Source organism: Cyphomyrmex costatus, unplaced genomic scaffold (assembly GCF_001594065.2).
Source record: "Cyphomyrmex costatus isolate MS0001 unplaced genomic scaffold, Ccosl1.0 scaffold36, whole genome shotgun sequence".
NCBI classification, from domain to species: Eukaryota; Metazoa; Arthropoda; class Insecta; order Hymenoptera; family Formicidae; genus Cyphomyrmex; species Cyphomyrmex costatus.
In genome coordinates this window covers 2,413,483-2,432,481 of record NW_017277774.1, presented here as the reverse complement: position 1 = coordinate 2,432,481, position 18,999 = coordinate 2,413,483, and the positions used below count along the sequence as shown (strand labels likewise).

General features: G+C 30.9%; 5 protein-coding genes across 5 annotated transcripts; 3 read left to right on the top strand and 2 right to left on the bottom strand.

Annotated features, from left to right (window-relative positions):
* The first annotated feature begins 126 nt into the window (after positions 1–126).
* On the top strand, positions 127–3,012 carry PTPMT1 (protein tyrosine phosphatase, mitochondrial 1). The gene is made up of 5 exons (XM_018543158.1): positions 127–198; positions 1,802–1,944; positions 2,350–2,430; positions 2,549–2,788; positions 2,872–3,012. The coding sequence occupies exons 1-5, from the start codon at positions 183–185 to the stop codon at positions 2,998–3,000; spliced, it is 609 nt and encodes a 202-aa protein (XP_018398660.1). The 5' UTR covers positions 127–182; the 3' UTR covers positions 3,001–3,012.
* On the top strand, positions 168–1,175 carry LOC108776512 (mitochondrial GTPase 1). Its single transcript, XM_018543157.1, has one exon. The coding sequence runs from the start codon at positions 183–185 to the stop codon at positions 1,173–1,175; it is 993 nt and encodes a 330-aa protein (XP_018398659.1). The 5' UTR covers positions 168–182.
* Positions 3,013–3,150: 138 nt separating the features above from the next.
* AlaRS-m (alanine--tRNA ligase, mitochondrial) lies at positions 3,151–7,642 on the bottom strand. The gene is made up of 12 exons (XM_018543155.1): positions 7,316–7,642; positions 7,046–7,219; positions 6,613–6,953; positions 6,002–6,301; positions 5,778–5,922; positions 5,496–5,668; positions 5,094–5,422; positions 4,731–4,995; positions 4,220–4,615; positions 3,788–4,144; positions 3,516–3,699; positions 3,151–3,388 (listed from the first exon to the last, which is right to left on the bottom strand). Exons 1-12 carry the CDS (start codon positions 7,520–7,522, stop codon positions 3,161–3,163), a joined length of 3,099 nt encoding a protein of 1,032 aa, XP_018398657.1. The 5' UTR covers positions 7,523–7,642; the 3' UTR covers positions 3,151–3,160.
* Positions 7,643–8,700: 1,058 nt separating this feature from the next.
* On the bottom strand, positions 8,701–10,629 carry LOC108776457 (alpha- and gamma-adaptin-binding protein p34). Its single transcript, XM_018543073.1, has 6 exons — positions 10,442–10,629; positions 10,183–10,352; positions 10,005–10,119; positions 9,321–9,470; positions 9,122–9,232; positions 8,701–9,042 (listed from the first exon to the last, which is right to left on the bottom strand). The coding sequence occupies exons 1-6, from the start codon at positions 10,503–10,505 to the stop codon at positions 8,870–8,872; spliced, it is 783 nt and encodes a 260-aa protein (XP_018398575.1). The 5' UTR covers positions 10,506–10,629; the 3' UTR covers positions 8,701–8,869.
* A 1,331-nt stretch (positions 10,630–11,960) lies between these two features.
* Positions 11,961–18,110, top strand: LOC108776438 (membrane metallo-endopeptidase-like 1). The gene is made up of 18 exons (XM_018543052.1): positions 11,961–12,045; positions 13,305–13,465; positions 13,561–13,722; positions 13,809–13,892; positions 13,977–14,179; positions 14,357–15,322; positions 15,428–15,517; positions 15,630–15,771; positions 15,846–15,963; positions 16,082–16,172; positions 16,271–16,447; positions 16,523–16,629; positions 16,709–16,767; positions 16,907–16,958; positions 17,048–17,115; positions 17,283–17,419; positions 17,559–17,726; positions 17,850–18,110. The coding sequence occupies exons 1-18, from the start codon at positions 12,026–12,028 to the stop codon at positions 18,033–18,035; spliced, it is 2,991 nt and encodes a 996-aa protein (XP_018398554.1). The 5' UTR covers positions 11,961–12,025; the 3' UTR covers positions 18,036–18,110.
* Positions 18,111–18,999: the final 889 nt, after the last annotated feature.

Sequence of the window (18,999 nt, the reverse complement as noted above, 5' to 3'; positions counted from 1 at the left end):
AAATTCTTTGATACAAATTTCAAAAAAAAAACTTTAGGTATCTGAATAAAATACATCATTCGCAACGAACGCTTACAAGTCTTAATTTTAACCTGCAGTCACGTGTATCAATGTTTTAGCATTTGTCGAAAGGAACTATTGTTCGAGGACGTAGCGAAAGAGTACACCGAAGCCGCGGCACGATGACGAATACTGGAGGTAAAGTAGTCGCCAATCTGCGACAAAAGTTCGTGTCGCCAAAGGTGTTGCGATGGTTCCCCGGACATATGACGAAGGGTCTGAAACAGATGCAGCAGCGATTGAAAAATATCGATTGCATCCTAGAGGTTCACGACGCACGGGTACCGATTTCTGGACGTTATGCAGACTTTAGCAAGACTTTGACTGGCCTGAAGCCACATATACTTGTACTAAGCAAAATTGATTTAACTGATACGAGATATACAGAAAGTATAGTTTCTACGCTGAACAGAGAAGGACTGTCCAACATAATCTTTACAAACCTGAAAAAGGAAAACTGCAAGGGCATGAAGCAGATTTTGCCTCTAGCCAAGAAGTTGATATTAGATTCACAGCGTTACAATAGAGCAGAAGAAGAGTCTTACTCCATGATGGTCATTGGTGTACCCAATGTTGGAAAGTCCTCTCTAATTAATTGTTTGAGAAACAATCATCTTCACCTTTCGGGCAAAGCTGCTCCTGTTGGCGCAGTAGCTGGTATTACACGAGCCGTAATGACTCGTATAAAAATATCAGAGGATCCAACAGTGTATCTGATTGATACCCCGGGTATCCTAACTCCTTCCATTAATGACATTCATACTGGCTTTAAGCTAGCCTTAGTGGGATGTCTACAAGATAAAGTAGTAGGATCGTACCTGCTTGCAGACTATCTATTATTTTTGTTGAATAAAAATGACAGATTTGAATATGTAGAAAAATTAGGTTTGCCAGAACCAAATGACAATGTGTCATACGTACTCACGTATATTGCTGCAAAGTTGGCAAAAACTGTGAGAATAAAAAATTACAACAATAAAATACAAGTCATGCCAGATTTACAATATGCAGCAGATTACTTTATTAGTTTATTTAGAAAAGGAGAGTTAGGAGTCTATTGTTTAGATATAGATTTACTAGAGACCTCACAAAATTGCGAAGTTAGTTTAGCATAATAATAATTATCTATGTAAATATTGTACATTTATTTATGGAAATAGTTCTTGATCGAGAGAAAATACAAGTCTTCATAATTTTACATATCTGATATTTGAATGACTCTAACTGGGAGAATAATCTTGAAGAAGTTACCTTTCCACTACATCTCGTTTTCTTTGTAATAAAAAGCTGGATAACATTCTATTCTATTAAAACATTGAATTTTATTCTGAATGTCGTATCTTGAAAAAAATATTTTATCATAAGTAATTGCTAGCCGAAAAAGTATCATTGCATCATTTACTGTCCCCACCAGTTTGTAGACCTGTTACTTTCTGTAACTGCTGTTCCGCGAAAGTAGGTCAATTGAGTTACGTTTTCTACTTCTGGAAGATTTCTTCTGTGTCTTCCATTCATTGTGTTACCTTCAAAATCGAGACGGGAACTATACATATTGCATTATATTATTATATCACAAAATCAAGTAATACTGGAGACTGACCTATTTAAAGGATTTACCATTATATCGATATCGCGGGGAATCTCGAGCCTATGAATCACGAACTTTCTTTAAATTTTTCAAACTTTCAAAGGTATTTGAATCGTCATTCGAGCTAACGCTTCTGTCGGAATTGATTTTTAGCAAAAATGTTTGCGAGGGTAACATTTTATCCAACCTTGCTTTATAATGTCGTTATGGAAAGAATTACGACTCGGAACTGGTACGATAGAATAGACGAGACTGTTATATTGGGCGCCTTACCTTTTCGGCGATCGGCTAAACAGGTATGGTATTTCGTATAAATTAATTTTTATAAAACAGAAATTATACATAAATTAATAAAAAAAATATATATATATTTATTATATATAGTCACCGTAATATCTTGCATGCTTCACAGTTTTTTATTTTATTTTCTTATTTTATCTGCATTTATTCTTCAACAAATATAGAGAATTAGTGTTATTATACAATATTTAATGTTTTAATTAAAAACTAATTTTTAATTTTAGTCTATAAGATGAACTGTTTTTGTAATAATATATTAAGAATATATACATTAGATATATATATTAGAAATGTATATATCAATTATTTAAACAAGTAAAGTTTATGCTATAATCACTAAGTTACAAATATTCAAGTACCATCATTACATAGAATTTATATTTTACACTTTTCTTTTGCAGTTGATAGATGATGAAAATATAAAAGCTGTTGTATCTATGAATGAAGATTACGAATTGTCTTTGTTGTCAAACACGGAGAAAGTACGCAATAATAGGATTTAAATTTTGAAAATAAACTAGTATATTGAGAGAGCTAATGTAAAAAAATAGATATATATGCGGCTTGATATAACAATATTTCTTTTCTTTATCTATCCAGGAATGGCGCAGATATAATGTAGAATTTCTACAGTTGTCTACAACGGATATCTTTCAAGCACCTTCTCAGGAAAAATTGCAGGACGGTGTAAACTTTATTAATAAATTCCGCAACATATCACCTAGAAAGTTAGATAATCCAAGTACCGACAATAATCACGATGAATATGGTACAGTTTACGTTCATTGTAAAGCAGGAAGAACAAGAAGCGCAACATTGGTCGCATGCTATTTAATAACAGTAAGATCGTATGGCATGATTTAAATACAAAACTAAGAAATTTTTAATCATTAGACAGTGAAATATTCTTCTCGTTTTTATAGAAAAATAATTGGACGCCTGAAGAAGCGGTTGATTACTTGCGAACGAAGAGACCACATGTACTGCTTCATACAGCACAATGGTCTGCACTCCAGCAATTTTATACGAGACATGTACAACCTATGTCCTAGTTAAAATTTTTTTATATATTTGTTGATGTTACTTTATACAAATGAAAAGTACATAAATAGATAAATAAAGACTAATTTTTTTTAAATATGCTAAATTATGTATATATCAATTCGAATAGAAAGAGTGAAGAGATAAAATGCAATATAAAAAAATTATTCACTAATTTTTATTAGTGAGCTCAACTTTTTTTACATGCGTAGATGCAAATTTGGTAGCCTCTGTAATTGCTTCTTCTATACGTATCTGAAAATCCTGTGATACTTTTGTAGACTTCATACTTGCAATTAACATGGGTTTAAATCCCTTAATAGGTCCATGCTCTGCATTAAAAATTTGGAGGATAATACTCATCCAAGTTTGAGCATTAAATACACTAGAAGCTATTTCCTAAACATAATAATAAGAATTTATTTAAATTGTTTACGTTTTGGTATACACATATAGATTACGTATTGTTATAATATATACAATATATATCAAAATGTAAATTTATAAATATATAAATAAAATATACCTGTGGCACGGAACATCTTGCTTTTACCAATCCATTCATACATGATAGAACTAAAATTGGCATCTCAGAAAAGAGAGATACAACTTCATGCAATGACAAATATGTGGGATTCTTATTCAGACAATACACAATAAAACAAGATGACGAATCCGTGGCATTAATAATTTCACGAGTTACAGAATCTCTATTAAAAACCATTGTTAAGTATTATTCAGAATTAAATAGAAGACTCCTATAGTATAATTAGTATGCATATATATTATTATACATACTTTTCAATTTCTTTCTCTCGCAGCCATGCTGTCTTGCTCAAATTCTCCAGCTGTGTCAAACATTTCTCTTTAATCAAGTAAGGTAATGGTACTTGTACATCCTGATTATTAATTTCTTGTTTTATTCGATTAATTTCTGTATTAAATAATTCATATGTGAATTGACCACTTCGCAAAACATCTTCTAACTTCGCAATCTTTTGACATGTATTTTCACCAGCTTGTTTCATACGCAACGCTCCTGAACTAACAACAGCCTCAACAGTGCGTTTTGTTGCTCCCTTTGAGGTATATGTTAAAAAGCAGAAGTGTTGTAGTACAGCAGTATTATGTACATGCGTACCACAACACGTTTCCCTAAAAATATACAATTGATATTAACGTAAAGTCTAGTTTAGAAAATTTTGTGTTTAAATTTTTAGACTCACTAACTTTGCTTTCAAATCGTCAGTATTAATTTCTATTATTTTAATGTCTGTGTAAGGATATATCTCTCCTGGGACTAATATAACATCATTTTGCTTTAACAGTTCGTACGAATTCACGGTTTGCACAGTCGTTACAGCATGAGACTGTATAATATTGTTAATGCGATCTTCTATTGTCTTCATTTGTTCTAAAGTAAGTTGCTCGCCTAACGAATTGAATTGAAATTTTAAACTATCCATATTGACTGTACATCCACGTTGATAAATTACGTGCATAACTTGTTTTAAAGCTGCGTTTAATAAATGTGCTGCTGTATGATGTTTCATCGCACCAATACGAATACTTGATTCTATATTGATTAGACAATCGTCGTCTATTTGTAAATGCGGCTCTGATATACTAGAAAACAGATTTATGTATTGATAATGAATTTTTACGATCAAACAAAAACATAATTAAAATGAGCTTTATAATTATCTAAATATATTTAAATGTAAAAATATGAAATACTTACGGTAAATCTGTTTTAGTAAAATGTCCAGAATGAATCACAAAGCCATTTACTTTTCTAACATTGTCTATGTTAAAAAGTAGATTCTTAATACGGATATTCCCTTTATCTGAAACCTGGCCACCTTCTAATGAATAACATATAGTCTTGTCCAAAATAATTCCAATCTTATCTGTATTGTTTAATATCTCGTTGACATTTACAATAATTTTATTGTTACTATTATTAGTTTTTATGTTGGAATAATTTTTACTTGCAACTAATTCTCCTATGATACATAAGATAGATTCAGTTTTAGAGTTGCTTAACATAAATTAGATAAACGGAATATATAACAAAAATGTACACAATTTATTTTAACATTACCATTGATAATAATTCCAATAAGTTTGCTGCTAAGTTCTGGAAATTCATAGGTATTTCCATTATACGTATAATTGTACTTGAATGAATCATCCGTTTTAGGTACATGATTTTTTTCAAGTACTCCCAAAGACTCTTTAGTAATTACAGTACTATGTTTATCTAATCCAACTCTTGATTGATATCTACGATTATCGAGTTGCTTTTCAAAGTCAATTTCATCAAAGTATAAACATTCGATTTGTGCTAGTTCCGCTATAGTTTCCGAATTCAGACCGTATGTATCATACAGTTTAAATGCGACAGTTCCAGGTAACACATTAGTTTTACGTCTGTAAATAATATAATATGTACTAATACATTATGTCATGTAAAAAAAAGTACAATTAGAAAAAAATATCTTACAATTCTGTCAATATAGATTGTAGATCTTTATAGCCATCAACTAGACCAGGAGCCATCCAATCAGTAATTGCTATTAATTCGGGACGAGTTTTAATCATCTTATTCCACATTTTACCCGAAGTATTCCGTAATCTTTTTAATAAATCTTCTTCAAAATTTATTATCCTTTGTACCTGACAAATTACGTCTAGTAATATATTAAGATCATATAAACTATGTCTCAAAATAAGTTTATAAATTTTATTTTATAAATGCATTTCATAAATATTTTAGTCGTTTTACCTTTTCAAGATTAGTATGCAATTCTGGATAAGCTATACCCAGGTTATCAGCTACATTGCAAGCAAGTTCTGAAACAATGCCAGATTTTTTGAAGATTTTCTCTCCTATGTCTATTGCATGTCGCAATACTCTTCGCAACTTTGGACTGAAATTATATATATACTATATTTAACAATTATATATATATATACATATAATTATACATTAGTACTATAAAATCATACTGTTGTTCAGGCAACATATCATCAGCCAATGCAATAGTAATCATTCTTGCATGATCAGCTAGAATTCTGTAACCATAATCAAGTGGTAATTCTGTAACTGTAGTTTTGCCTGTGTTATCATCAAACGTTCCTTTATATTCTGGCACATTCGAATGCTTTCGTATTGCATCAAATAATGGTTGGAAGAGGTCTGTATCATAATTTGATTTTTTTCCTTGTAGAAAAGTAACTAATCGTTCAAGTCCCATGCCTGTATCAACATGATGGTTTGGTAAAGGTACTATACATCCATTTGTAAGCCTAACATAAAATATGATATTGAATAGACTATGCAATTTCAAATTAATTGATATCATTATTTGCTTTTTATGTTACATAGAAAAGAAAATTTCAAATAATGTTTGAATTCAATGTTTCAATACATAAAGATATTTAAAATATATATAGTATATTACAGTATATATCATATGGACTCCAATTAAATATTTTAAATTCTTTAAATCATACCATACATGTTCTTGATTATATATGTATAATCAAAAATATGCTGCATTGTATGATTTAAAGAATTTAAAATATTTAATAAGTGCATACAATAACTGATAACTTACCTTTCATATTGTATAAAAACTATGTTCCATAACTCCATAAGATCAGCATATCCTTTATTCACTCGTTCGGCTTGATTAGTTGATCGTTTCATATAATCAACATGTATCTCTGTACAAGGTCCACAAGGACCTGATATTCCCATTTCCCAGAAGTTGTCTTGCATACCGAAAGGTAAAACTTTACATTCTGGAAGACCGAGTCTCAACCAAATATCCTTACATTCTAGATCCGGACTCATGTCTAATTCCTCATTACCACCAAAATATGTTACATATAAATATTCTTTAGGTATGCCATATACATTTGTCAAAAGATTCCAAGCATAAGAGCAAGCCTCCTCCTGAAATCAGATTACACAAATAAGTACAAGTACAGAAGAGTAAAAATAATTGCAGTTTTTTTTGTACTTTAAAATAATATTCAAAATCGTACTTTAAAATAATCTTCAAAAGACCAGTTGCCAAGCATTTCAAAAAAGGTATGATGATAACTGTCTTTGCCAACGACACTTAGATCATTGTGCTTCCCACCGACTCTGATACACTTCTGTGAGTTTGCAACTTTTGTCACAGGAGGTTTGTAATAATCTAAGAAAATTCCTTTAAACTGAAAAGAGTAAAAATAAAAGTATTGGTTATAGCATCCATATAGCACTTGTTATTAGAAACAAAATTTTTCACAAGATTGAAAAGTTTGACATACTTGATTCATGCCAGCATTGATAAACGCCAGAGAGTGATCAGTAATCGGAGAGACAGGGCTAGAACGAATAAAACTGTGCTTTAAATCCTTCGTGAAATAATCTAAAAATTCATTCCTGATGAGGTTAGCCGGTTTGTTGTTGGTGAATTGACTGTACGGGCGAATTAATTTAAGGGAAATCATCGTTCTCTTTACGGGATTTATCATCGCCCCTAATTAACACATAATACAAAACTGTCAGTTTTCGCAAAATAATGTGGAGATTCACATGCACCAGGAGTCATCGTGTCATATAGTCGAACATGGTTAGGCCAGCACTCGCGTCAATTCGCGTATAGCGCGTAGTACTCGAAACAACTACACCCAATACCCAAATCATACAACGTCGTGCACAAAATTAATTAAATTGTAGATTTGTCGCCGATGAAGAGAAAAATGCGCGAAAAAATATTATTTCGAATGTCGCGCCAAGTTTGATATTGCTTCTTTCGAGTCGTGTGCTCCTAATATCCAGAAGTCGGCCGCTGAATTTTAATATTTGAACTGATATGTAATATACTTCAGACTGTTCGAAAATATAAACATGTATCGAGTGTAGATATAATCAATTTTGTCTTCTCTCAAAAATAACGAAATTATTGCGACATTTTTCATGCAACTTTTTCCTTTCCCTAAATCTTCCTACGAATATTAGTTTTTACTAAAAATTCGATATAAAAATTTTATTTATTTTTAATGTTCCTGAGTATAATAGACATATCGTCAGAAGCGAGAAATGACGCGTTAATTTTATTACGTGCAATTTGTATAAATAAAGTCAATTAGAATAAAACGAAATGATGAAACAGTTTTAAAACAATTGTAAAAACGAAAACTATCCATATCCTCCCTACCAGTAAATAATAACAAAATGATAAAAGCCACGTGAATTATTTTTATACAATGCACATGTGTAGCCTATTTTTATTTACACATGCCTTTTATCATTTTTTACGATTATTTATTGTTTCAGGAAAGATAAGCATGGAGTTTTCGTTCATTTTTATCAGTTTTAAAACGATCTCGAGTTATTTTGTTTTATCCTGCAAATTCTTTATTTACAAATGGTACGTAACAGAAATTTACTTACCATTTCTTGCTTCTGACGTAAGAATTTAGTTAATATGATTGCAGTAACTACTTAGGAGTCTTAAATAAAATTATTTTATTAGAAAATGTACATGTATTATATATACACAGCATTTTAAATAATATTAATAATTCTATCGAATATGAGATTACATTTACGTTACATGATATTTAAGATACATGTTTTTAATAGTACATAAATAACATCATGCAACACTATACACTTAAATTATTGGAACTTTTTCTGAAAACTCTCTCTTTCCTATTATACATTCTTAAAGCAAACATGGAATGATGTTTGCTTTCCAATATGCAACAGTCTTTAGATAAATTACGTTGTAGTGTTCTGAACTCTCTATCTCAAATCAATTCAGAAATGAGAAATTAAAACTATAGTCGATCTATAAAGTACATCAAATTTTTAATTTAATCCTCAATTTCTAAAAGATCGCCACCCATGGCTTTCCAAAAAGCAGTGACTACTTGTTCTGCTACTAGACGCCTTTCGTTTGTCGGTAAGGATGCTGCGTGTTCTTTCATGGCCATCAATTGACCATACAGTTCTCCAAAATCTGCGTTTTCGTCGCCCATGATGCCATCTGTTTAATTTAAAATCCAATGAAATAAGTGATGGCACTTCATAGATTTACCTTTATTCTCTTCATGATTTATACTGACCGAGCATATCCTGCATGCGTAGTGTTTCTGTAGGATCACGAGTCAATCGAATATTTTCAAATTGTTCTTCAATTTCATTTACCTCTGACGCTTGCCCCATGCATGATTTGTCTGTAACAAAATGTTATTTAATCCAAATCTATGTGGAAAGAGTTATATGCTTCAGTTTTTATTCTAACAGCAGAAATTTGATTTGCACCTTTAAGCACAATATTGGGCCACATGTGAGCATGCAGAGCTTCTATGATTCTCTCGATGCCATATTTGTTACCTTCTGTATCACATTCTAAATCTCCTGTTTGCTCCAACTCGACTAGCTCAAACTTGTGGTGTATACACCAATTTAGCACTGAACATATAAAAGACATCAATTATACATGGTATAGAAATTAATGTGTATGTGTGTATATGTTCAAAGAGACGTTATTAGCACTATTTATATTATTCATTAGATATAAAATAAGAACACAAATATGTGTACTGCTAATAGCATCTCTTTCAGTGAGCTCTATAATATATCAAAGAATTATAGAATAGGGAGGGGTTTCAATTCTAAACAATGACACTCTAATGGATGTTTTCCTGCTAGGACACTGTATAATATAGTAAATTATTTCATATTTAACGTTTGTAAATACTGTGTTATACTGTGTCCTTGCTGGAAAACATCCTATGATGCAAAAATTATACCATTATACTTTATCAGTTTCTTTTGTCATTAATTAATAATGTTAGAAGTTTGAAAAACAAGTATTTATTTGCCTTTTGGGCAGTTTTCTATAGTTTAGTATAGGAAAGGCACCATTTTTTAAATATAGAACTTATTGAGCTTTCCACATTCATGTTCATATATTAAACATCAACATTCTTCACACTGTTGTACCTTTGTCTCGCACAGGCGAGTCGTGTATCGCCTTGCAAGAAAACAACAGTACCTCCGCTGCTGTCAAGGAAGTGGCTAAGGATGCCAATTGTTCCAGCTCTTGATCCACCTTGTCCTATAGAAATCAATTGCCATCAACATGTCGATCAAATTGCTAAATTCCCATTATGTCTCTTACTGCCTGTGGATCGTGGTACACGATCAATGCGTCAACTTCTTCCGCCGGGAGTTTGTGGGATAAGTTTTCTACAGCACGTACCAAGATCTGTGATGTGTAATACTTGTTGTCAATGTTCCACAGATAGTCCACAATCTTATCTTCCTCGGATAGACGTTCCGCCCCTATACCTGCATTATAAATACACAACATGAAATAAAATTACATAAAAAATTAGAATCATTTAAGAAAAGTTATGAGAGTGTACACTTGTACTAACTTTCTGCGATTTCTTTGGCCTTTCCTTCCTTCGTACTAACAATCAACGCTCGAGGTAGATTCATTGTCGAAGAAGATCGAAATACGTACCAAAAGAATCAATAATACTTGATCCACCTGATCGATTAATAAGCGTGAATAATATCAGTAAGTTGGAGGTTAGGTTAGGTTAGATCATAATGTAGACGCGGTGCCACTACTGCGCAAATTAGGTGTAGTATTCGCGCTTGTATCAAAATTTAACTCATGTGACATACGTAACTTTAAAATTAATTAGAATAATTATGTTTATAATATAAATATAAATTAATATTATTAATTATAATTTAACTATAAATATTTTTTAATTATATTATTTATTAAATTGTATAATTATTTAAATATAATTTATATAAAAATAATAAATATTTAATTATACATATATATATATATATATACAAATTAATTTTGTATAATAATATTATTTAAATAAAATTGATTATAAATTGCATTTATCATCTCTCTCTAAAATCTGTATTGCTATTTATAATTAAGTATATAAACAATCTAAATTTCTTTAGAAAAAAATCAAATATATGAAATAAAAAAAACTTTTTATAAATACGAAAATAAAAAGTATACAATTATTAAATGATTTAAAAAGTGTATTTTTATTATTCCAATATTTTCTTATAAGTTTTAGTTTTGAATTTTAGTTTTATTTAATTAATAGAATGTAGAAAAATTAGATATAATTATATTTGATAATAAATTAAAAAGAGAAAACATTTTTCTTCCGTTATGTCAATGCACAATTATGCGATACATGAGATGGCATGAGACATTTTCCGAGAAAGATAATTAATTAGATCATTCGTTTATTGCACATGTGTCATGCACACGTGTACGCCGATCCGAAAGAGATTCTGTTGATTATGATACAATTGCCGCTTTCGCTATCCAATAACGTTAACGTACGTTATCCAAGATACGTTACATAATTACTGGGACGGGATGATATAAAATATCTTCTTCGGAAAAATTCTACAAAAATAAACATTATCTGTATCATTGTTATAAAATTCCTTGAAAATGTGGTAAAAAGTTATAAATAATTAAATGATGTTCTCTGCCAATAAGCGGTGATTAGTAATCCTGTGGCATTTATATCGATTTTAATATTTATATTATTTCCATTAGTTATTGCAGTTCACACATTTTGAGAAATATTTCTTCGACATAAAAGTCTGATATAGATATATATATCATATCTTTTAATATAAATTTAATGGACATTTGACAAAAGAGAAGAGCGAAAATTAAACTAATCTGATTATAATCTAATCTGATTCTATCAAAGAAAGAGAGAATTTGCAAGTTATTGCATAAATTATTGAATTTATAAATCAATAGGACGAGAAAGCAGATGACAGTGTCTTCGACCTTCGGCTCTATCAATTCGATATGGCGCTTTTCCGCTTAAATAGTAACATATAAAAGAGTAAGCTGCCGACAAACAATTTCACATTGTAATAGAAAACGTCGCGAAACATTTATTGTGCGGCATCATTATTGAAATTTATATCAGCCGACAAATTATTCCAACATGAGGCGATTTATTCTTCTGTACGTAACTTAAATAATTGCTTTTTAAGCACAGTATTATGTCTGTCATTTTTACAACGACATTATTTATAATTATACTTATTTATAAGAATTTTATCATTTTAAATCAATTATTATCAATTCAAATTTAAATTGCATTTTAAGTTATAACTTGAAAATAGATTTTCTCTCTCTTTTCAAATATATATTTTAACCCTTTCGATTCTAGTGCTGACTAATCGACATTCATGTGAAAGTCATGCGTGAAAGTCGAGAGTCGGCGTAACAAACTGGATTAATTTTTTTTTATTAATATACATAAATGTATCATAAAAATAATGAAACGTATATACTTAGTTATAAAAGAATAATTGTTTTTATTTAAAATCTGGTTTTCATTAATAATGAAAAGTTGATTTTATATGTATATGCATTTGTTCAAATGGAGTCGCGACTGTAGACGTATCTCGTACAGAGAAAGTACATTCGTATACGCCAGAACGAAAGGGTTAAATTAAAAAATTTTTGGAGATTTCAAGCGAACAGACCTATTGATTGCTCCGCTTTTTGCGTCTATTTTTCCATTATATTGAGATAATAGCTGTCATGTACTGACACATTTCTATAAAAACATTAAAGAGATACGTCTTTTTCCAAAGAAAATTTTTACTGGTGTATACTGCAAATGCAATAAATTGAAGTAAAACAAACTATATTTTGTTTCATTCTAGCACAAGTGTATGAGCGTACACCGTTCAGAATTTTCTACGAACAGACCGCTATTCAGAATCCGTGCTTATTTTAAGATCGTTAAATATATCTTAAATAATGTCTTAAGATGCTTATGTCATTCTCTGATTAGTACATGAGATCTTAAAACTGTACTTAAGACAGTCTTAAGTATAAAAACTAATAAATCGACTATAAATAGCGGCCCCAAATTATTTATATTTTCGATACTGTCAGTAGATGATGGCCATCGTGCTCTTCAATATTAGGCAAACAGAGGCATGCTGAAAGTGGATCGATTAATTTCAAGCGGGCGCGAAATTTGAATTACATTTTGATCGTACAACCTCTTATCGAGATATGCGCTCCTAATAACATTGACGATTTTTCGAACGTCGAGTCGCTTCTACCCTCGTCTAATCTCTTATATACAATTACCTTCGAAGGAGAGGCAAAATCACGTGTAAAAGAACATTTAATAATATTTTAATTTAAGTGTATAACCGGGAAATAATTGCCGAATTAATTATCGTATTTTTGGATCTTTATAGCATCTTTGTCGGCACGTTTCTAATGAGAGATGTTACATTATCGAAAATCCAAGAACATCCTTCGAATCTGGCACGGTTGTTCGGCATAAGTAAATTAAACAAAAATGATAATATGAAAGGAAAACGAGTTGTATGCGAATCCAAAGAGTGCAAGAAAATGGGTATCTGCGCATTTTATTATAAGCTGCAGTTAGATCGTCTATCTAATCGTTTTAGATTGTCAATCATTGTAACTCCTCTTTTTCAATTTTCTCAGCTGACTTTATATTAGGAGGCATGAACAAATCTGTAAATCCATGTGATGACTTTTACGAGTACGCGTGCGGAAAATGGCCACAAAAAAATACCATTCCAGAAGGGTTGCCCAAGTGGGATATATGGATTAAGCTCCAAATCCAGACCTATCTGCAAATACAAGGTGATCAGCCTATTTACACATTACTATTCGTGAAATTCAAGATTCAGGTTTTATTTAGAGTATGTTAATATTATTAAATTCCACAGTGATTGTAGCGTCTAAGATTACAGAGAAAGATCTACCAGCGGTAAAACTTGCGAAAAAATGGTACAAAGCTTGCATGGATACGGGTGAGTGCACCTGTGATAAATAAAGTGTCAAAACAAAAATATATAAATTTCATAGCATCTACGATAATTCGGTAATGGTTACAGGCGCGATAGAAAAAGAAGGGATCGATCCGCTGGTTTCTACCTTATCGCGTTTAGGTGGCTGGCCTATGACAATGGAGCCGAATGAATGGAATGAGCGGGAGTACAGCTGGGAAAAAGTGGATGATCAATATATGCGTTTGACGGCAAGAAATACCTTTTATGACGTGCACATAAAGGATTCAGAGGATCAAAAAAAAGTAGAGGTATCTAATACTTATTGTATTATATTTCCTTTTAATCAGACTTGTTACAAAGAATATAATTAAGGTAGGCTTGTGGATTGTGAGAATCTACCTTTAGACTAGATATTAGACCTCTTTAAAAAATTTGCAACATTTTTTTATCCGATTATTTTTCTCCTTAAATCCATATGTATCTAGATCGACACACCACATTTACCACCAGGCTCAAAGAAACTGCGATCTATGATCGAATCTGATAACACAGAAGAAAACGAAGAAGAAAACAAAGAAAACAAAGAGGGAAGCAAGAGTGATGAAGACCCGAGTAACGAGGATGAGCAAAGCAATGAGGAGCCTGGAAGCGAAAGCAAAGATGATTCTAATTCTAAAACCATTGAAGATGATGACAATAATGATGATGATGACGATGATGATGACGATGATGATGACGATGATGATAACGATGATTATGATGATGATAATGACATTAATGACGACAATGATGATGACAGTGACAATGACGATGACAATGATGATGGCAGTGGCAATGACGACGACGACGATGATGATGGCAGTGGCAATGACGACGACGATAATGATGACGACAATGATGATGGCAGTGGCAATGACGACGACGATAATGACGATGATGATGATGATGATTATGTAGACGAAGATGAAGAAGTCAGGAAGAAAATAAGCAAGAAAAGAATCACCAGCAAGATTGGTCATAAGATAAGCAAAAAATTACAGCGCGTTGGACAGAGAAAGAGTGGCACTCGGATCATTAAGAAGCATGGTAGCCACAAGACGAAAAGACAGAGAATAAGAAGATGGGCAGCACAAGTTGACAATAAACGCGCACGTTTTATTCGTCGCAAAAAGTTAAATATTCAGAAAGGCAAAAGGAACCACGTAAGAAAAGTACATAGAAAAAGGACGAAAAAAAATTTTAGCAATGCGAAAATAATGTACGCAACGATACCGCAGAAAAACTTAGAAAGAATGAAAAAGATACCACTATTAGAATCGTACGCTAATTATATTTCGAAAGTAGCTCATATTATAGCCAAAAACAAAGGTACTAAAATTTCAGAGAAACGTCTTGCTGAAGATATCCAAGATATGATCAAATTCCAACTGAAACTGATCCAGGTAAAAATCGTGTGCCACCTGTACTTTGTAGAACATAAGAACCGCACGAAATAAATAATTATTAAAAAAGACTTCTAATGATTTGAATAATTAACGTTCCAGATTACTCCAAAGATATCAATACCTAATTTGAATATGGAAATTACACTTGGAGATTTTCAAAAATGGTATAATAAAAAAAATCCTAAAACAAATAAAGGCAAGGTAATAAGTGATTTCTTATAATCTATTAATTTAATTCGATGTTTATAGTGCATTATTTTTGTTATTCTTCTGGTAAATATAATATGATTACTAATGAAAAATAATATTGTAGATTAACTGGGTCAACAAAATCAAGACATTATTTGATGAGGCGTACGAGTCAGTCGATGACGATCTAAATCTAGACATTACTTCGCCAAGTTACATTAAAAAACTTCTCTTCTTATTGGACGAGACGTCGAATCGAACAATCGGTAAGTTTTGAAAACGACTTTGATGAAAGTACATATAAATGTTGACATGAGTTTATATAACAAATATATTTCAGTGAATTATATGCACTGGAACTTCATAAGCAAAATTATAAAGACTACCACGAAAGAAATGAAAGACTTGTACGATGCGTGGGAGGACATTAGCGAGAATGAAAATGAAATTTCGACACGGTTTGATATATTTTTATATAGAAATAACATCTTATATTATAATTGATTATTTACTGAGTAACATTAATAATCATTACTAATTTAAAATCTGTTTCAATTAAATTAAATGTAGCTCGAGAGTATTTATTTGCCAGGATTCAGCAGAAATAAAAGAAATTCTAGCGTACGAATTTGTAAGAAAATACTTCTCCGATGACATAGTGAAAACAGTAAGTTTTATTTAATTTGTCTCTTTTATTCACAATTTTATCTGTGCTCTAATAGTGCTAATACATTTGCTTAAGTCAATTCTTCACTTTTATTGTAGGCATCGGATATATTCAATGATATAAAAATAGAAGTTGAAAAACTGATTAAAGATTCAGATTGGTTAGATGATGACAGTAAAGACTTTTTTATAGAAAAAGTAAAACATTTGAAGAAATTTATCGGATATCCGGATTGGTACAAGAATACTACGATTATGCAAGAGTATCTTAAAGGGGTATAAGTTGTTCAAAAGTTGTTAATACTAGTTGTTATGACGACCATTATCTTATATAAGATTATTCCATTAAAGCTTGTTATCGGCCCATCATACTATGAAAATGCTCTTCGATACAACAGATACGTCAAATTGGAGAGTTTACGGAAGTTATCGGAAAATAATGATGCAATCGACGAAAAGTGAAATACAATTTACTATTTAATTACATTTACGAGTTAAATACATGCTAACAAACGAGTTAACAAATTTTTATTACAGTCCAAAGATGGTGCCAACTGAAATAGATGCCTTTTATCTACCCTTTAAAAATACGTTAGGTAGGTACGCAATATGTTTTCTTATTTAAGAAAAATGACAATATAACTGTACATATTCATAAATTATTGTATCAATTTAATCGGCAAAATTTTTATTCGCAATTATTAACTTAACAATAAAAATTAATTCTTTTGATAGCTCTCACGGCAGCGGACTTCCAGAGTCCATGGTTCGCTTACGGTCGACCACGGTAACTGCGCAATCATTTTATTTCATAATGCTAATATAGATATTATATAAATCTTTATGAAATACTTTTTAACAATTATTGTTCTACAGAGCTGTTAACTTTGGTATCATTGGATTTCTCATAGCGCACGAGGTTAATCATGGATTCGATCATACAGGTACGGTGGAAAATATAACACTCCCATTAAACTCTACTTGTTATTTGTTTTTGTACTATAATATTTACAATTATTGTAATATTTATATTCATTGTAATGATATAATAATTATTTAACATTCTTTAAGAATATTTGATGAAAAAGAGAAATAGATAAATAATTTTTAGGACGCATGTTCGATGAAAATGGTGACATCCTGAATTGCTTCCCAATGATGGCCCAGGCATATGACAAAAAAGAAAATTGCTTTATGAAACAGTTTAATGATTATCCCATTGATTCAAAAACAAATGTAAAATTAAAGGTAGACTGCTCTCTGTATATATTTAAATTATCTTTATTTAACTAAAGTTTTAGTTGATCATTCATTTATCGATCATTGATTAAATAATTTTTATTTTATTGAAAATTTGTTGATTTCTTTTTACTGATTGAAATTGTAGGATTATGGTGAACAGACGATAGACGACAATATTGCAGATACGATGGGATTGCAGGCGATATTTAAGGCTTTCCAAAGCAAAAATAACAAGAGTAAAACACCGGAAGCCGCATTGCCAGGCATGGAAGATTTTACCGATGAACAACTATTCTTTTTATCCTTTTCTACTGTAAGTGTTACTAGCATTAGTGAAAAACTCTAATTAATTTAAAACTATAAAGATATAATAATGAATAAAATAATTTTTATATGCGCTTCAAATTAATCAGTATCAAAACATGTACGTTTACAGTTATGGTGCGAAGCAAACAAATACACCTCAAGCCAAATAATAGATCTCGCTAGGAGTGATGAACACAGCGTCGGGCGATTGAGAGTTATAGGTCCTGTATCCAATTCGGACGATTTCGCTAAAGCTTACAATTGCCCAGTTGGTAGTCCGATGAATCCCGAAAAAAAGTGCAATATTTGGAAATGATTCTAAAAAATCTTGCGAAGCAAATTTCTTAGAAATATTCAGCATAAATTACTTATCCATATGTACCGATGAATAAAATGAAGCACTTATATAAAAATGTTTTTTTTATTCTACCCTCTGATTTCAGAATATTGTATTCGACAATTGATTTGATATGATGAATATTGATCGACAATTTGCGTTGTTCGTTCCAAAGGACAAAAATTATTTATCAGCAAATATTATTCCTCCATCTGCATTGCTGGTTTTCATTAATCTTATCTACACTATCGGTCTCATACCAATACCAAATTTTTCATATTAAATTACTTGTGAAAAATCGAAAAAATTTTTTTATTATTGTTTTACATCTCTACTTTGTATTCTAAACGGTTTTAACTCAGATATTGTTTTTTTTCATACAGTAAAATGCAGAAAGAAACTCTGATCATTGAAATTTTGATTGTTCTTTAAGAGATCCACGATATAGGCGGAGGATTAAAAATATGAACCAAAATCCGAAAATGTAGTGTTTTAGAATGTAGTGTTATAGAATAAGTTTTTAATAACATATGATCATGCTACATTTGACGCATGAGTCAATTCCGAACACAGCCTTAATTATTTAAAATTTGACCAGGCAGAATGAAATATATATTTTGGATATCATATCGCCGATTTTCGAAATTTAATTTTATACCGTTTTTTCTTTTTGTGTACGTTATTATATTTTAATTATCGTCCTTTGCTCTGTTTGTAATAAATTTCTTATGAGTGCAATAATAAGTATAAAAGTATTTTTAATTTAATAATTTTATTCATGTGCAACACAATTTTACAAGCAACTTGTTTTCACTTTCGTTTAAATTGCATAATGCAAATATATATAATAATCATGAAACGACGGATGTCCTGAAACCGATAACTTGTAAGTACGCTAATTAAATATTAGATACATGACATTTCCGTTGCTCATGATAAAAAT

What these genes read in the sequence shown, in the direction of transcription:
- LOC108776438 (XM_018543052.1), top strand. Translation starts at nt 12,026, where the DNA reads ATGAGGCGATTTATTCTTCT. An exon ending in AACTGATCCAGGTAAAAATC is followed by an intron (nt 15,323 to 15,427) that starts GTGTGCCACCTG and finishes ATTACTCCAAAG; the next exon opens with ATATCAATACCTAATTTGAA. An exon ending in TGCAAGAGTATCTTAAAGGG is followed by an intron (nt 16,448 to 16,522) that starts GTATAAGTTGTT and finishes ATTCCATTAAAG; the next exon opens with CTTGTTATCGGCCCATCATA.
- LOC108776512 (XM_018543157.1), top strand. Translation starts at nt 183, where the DNA reads ATGACGAATACTGGAGGTAAAGTAGTCGCCAATCTGCGACAAAAGTTC.
- AlaRS-m (XM_018543155.1), bottom strand. Translation starts at nt 7,522, where the DNA reads ATGATAAATCCCGTAAAGAGAACGATGATTTCCCTTAAATTAATTCGC. An exon ending in TCAATGCTGGCATGAATCAA is followed by an intron (nt 7,220 to 7,315) that starts GTATGTCAAACT and finishes TACTCTTTTCAG; the next exon opens with TTTAAAGGAATTTTCTTAGA. An exon ending in TATTGGAATTATTATCAATG is followed by an intron (nt 4,996 to 5,093) that starts GTAATGTTAAAA and finishes TATGTATCATAG; the next exon opens with GAGAATTAGTTGCAAGTAAA.
- PTPMT1 (XM_018543158.1), top strand. An exon ending in TGTTGTCAAACACGGAGAAA is followed by an intron (nt 2,431 to 2,548) that starts GTACGCAATAAT and finishes TTATCTATCCAG; the next exon opens with GAATGGCGCAGATATAATGT. An exon ending in TCGCATGCTATTTAATAACA is followed by an intron (nt 2,789 to 2,871) that starts GTAAGATCGTAT and finishes TCGTTTTTATAG; the next exon opens with AAAAATAATTGGACGCCTGA.
- LOC108776457 (XM_018543073.1), bottom strand. Translation starts at nt 10,505, where the DNA reads ATGAATCTACCTCGAGCGTTGATTGTTAGTACGAAGGAAGGAAAGGCC. An exon ending in GCCCAATATTGTGCTTAAAG is followed by an intron (nt 9,233 to 9,320) that starts GTGCAAATCAAA and finishes ATTTTGTTACAG; the next exon opens with ACAAATCATGCATGGGGCAA. An exon ending in ACGCATGCAGGATATGCTCG is followed by an intron (nt 9,043 to 9,121) that starts GTCAGTATAAAT and finishes TAAATTAAACAG; the next exon opens with ATGGCATCATGGGCGACGAA.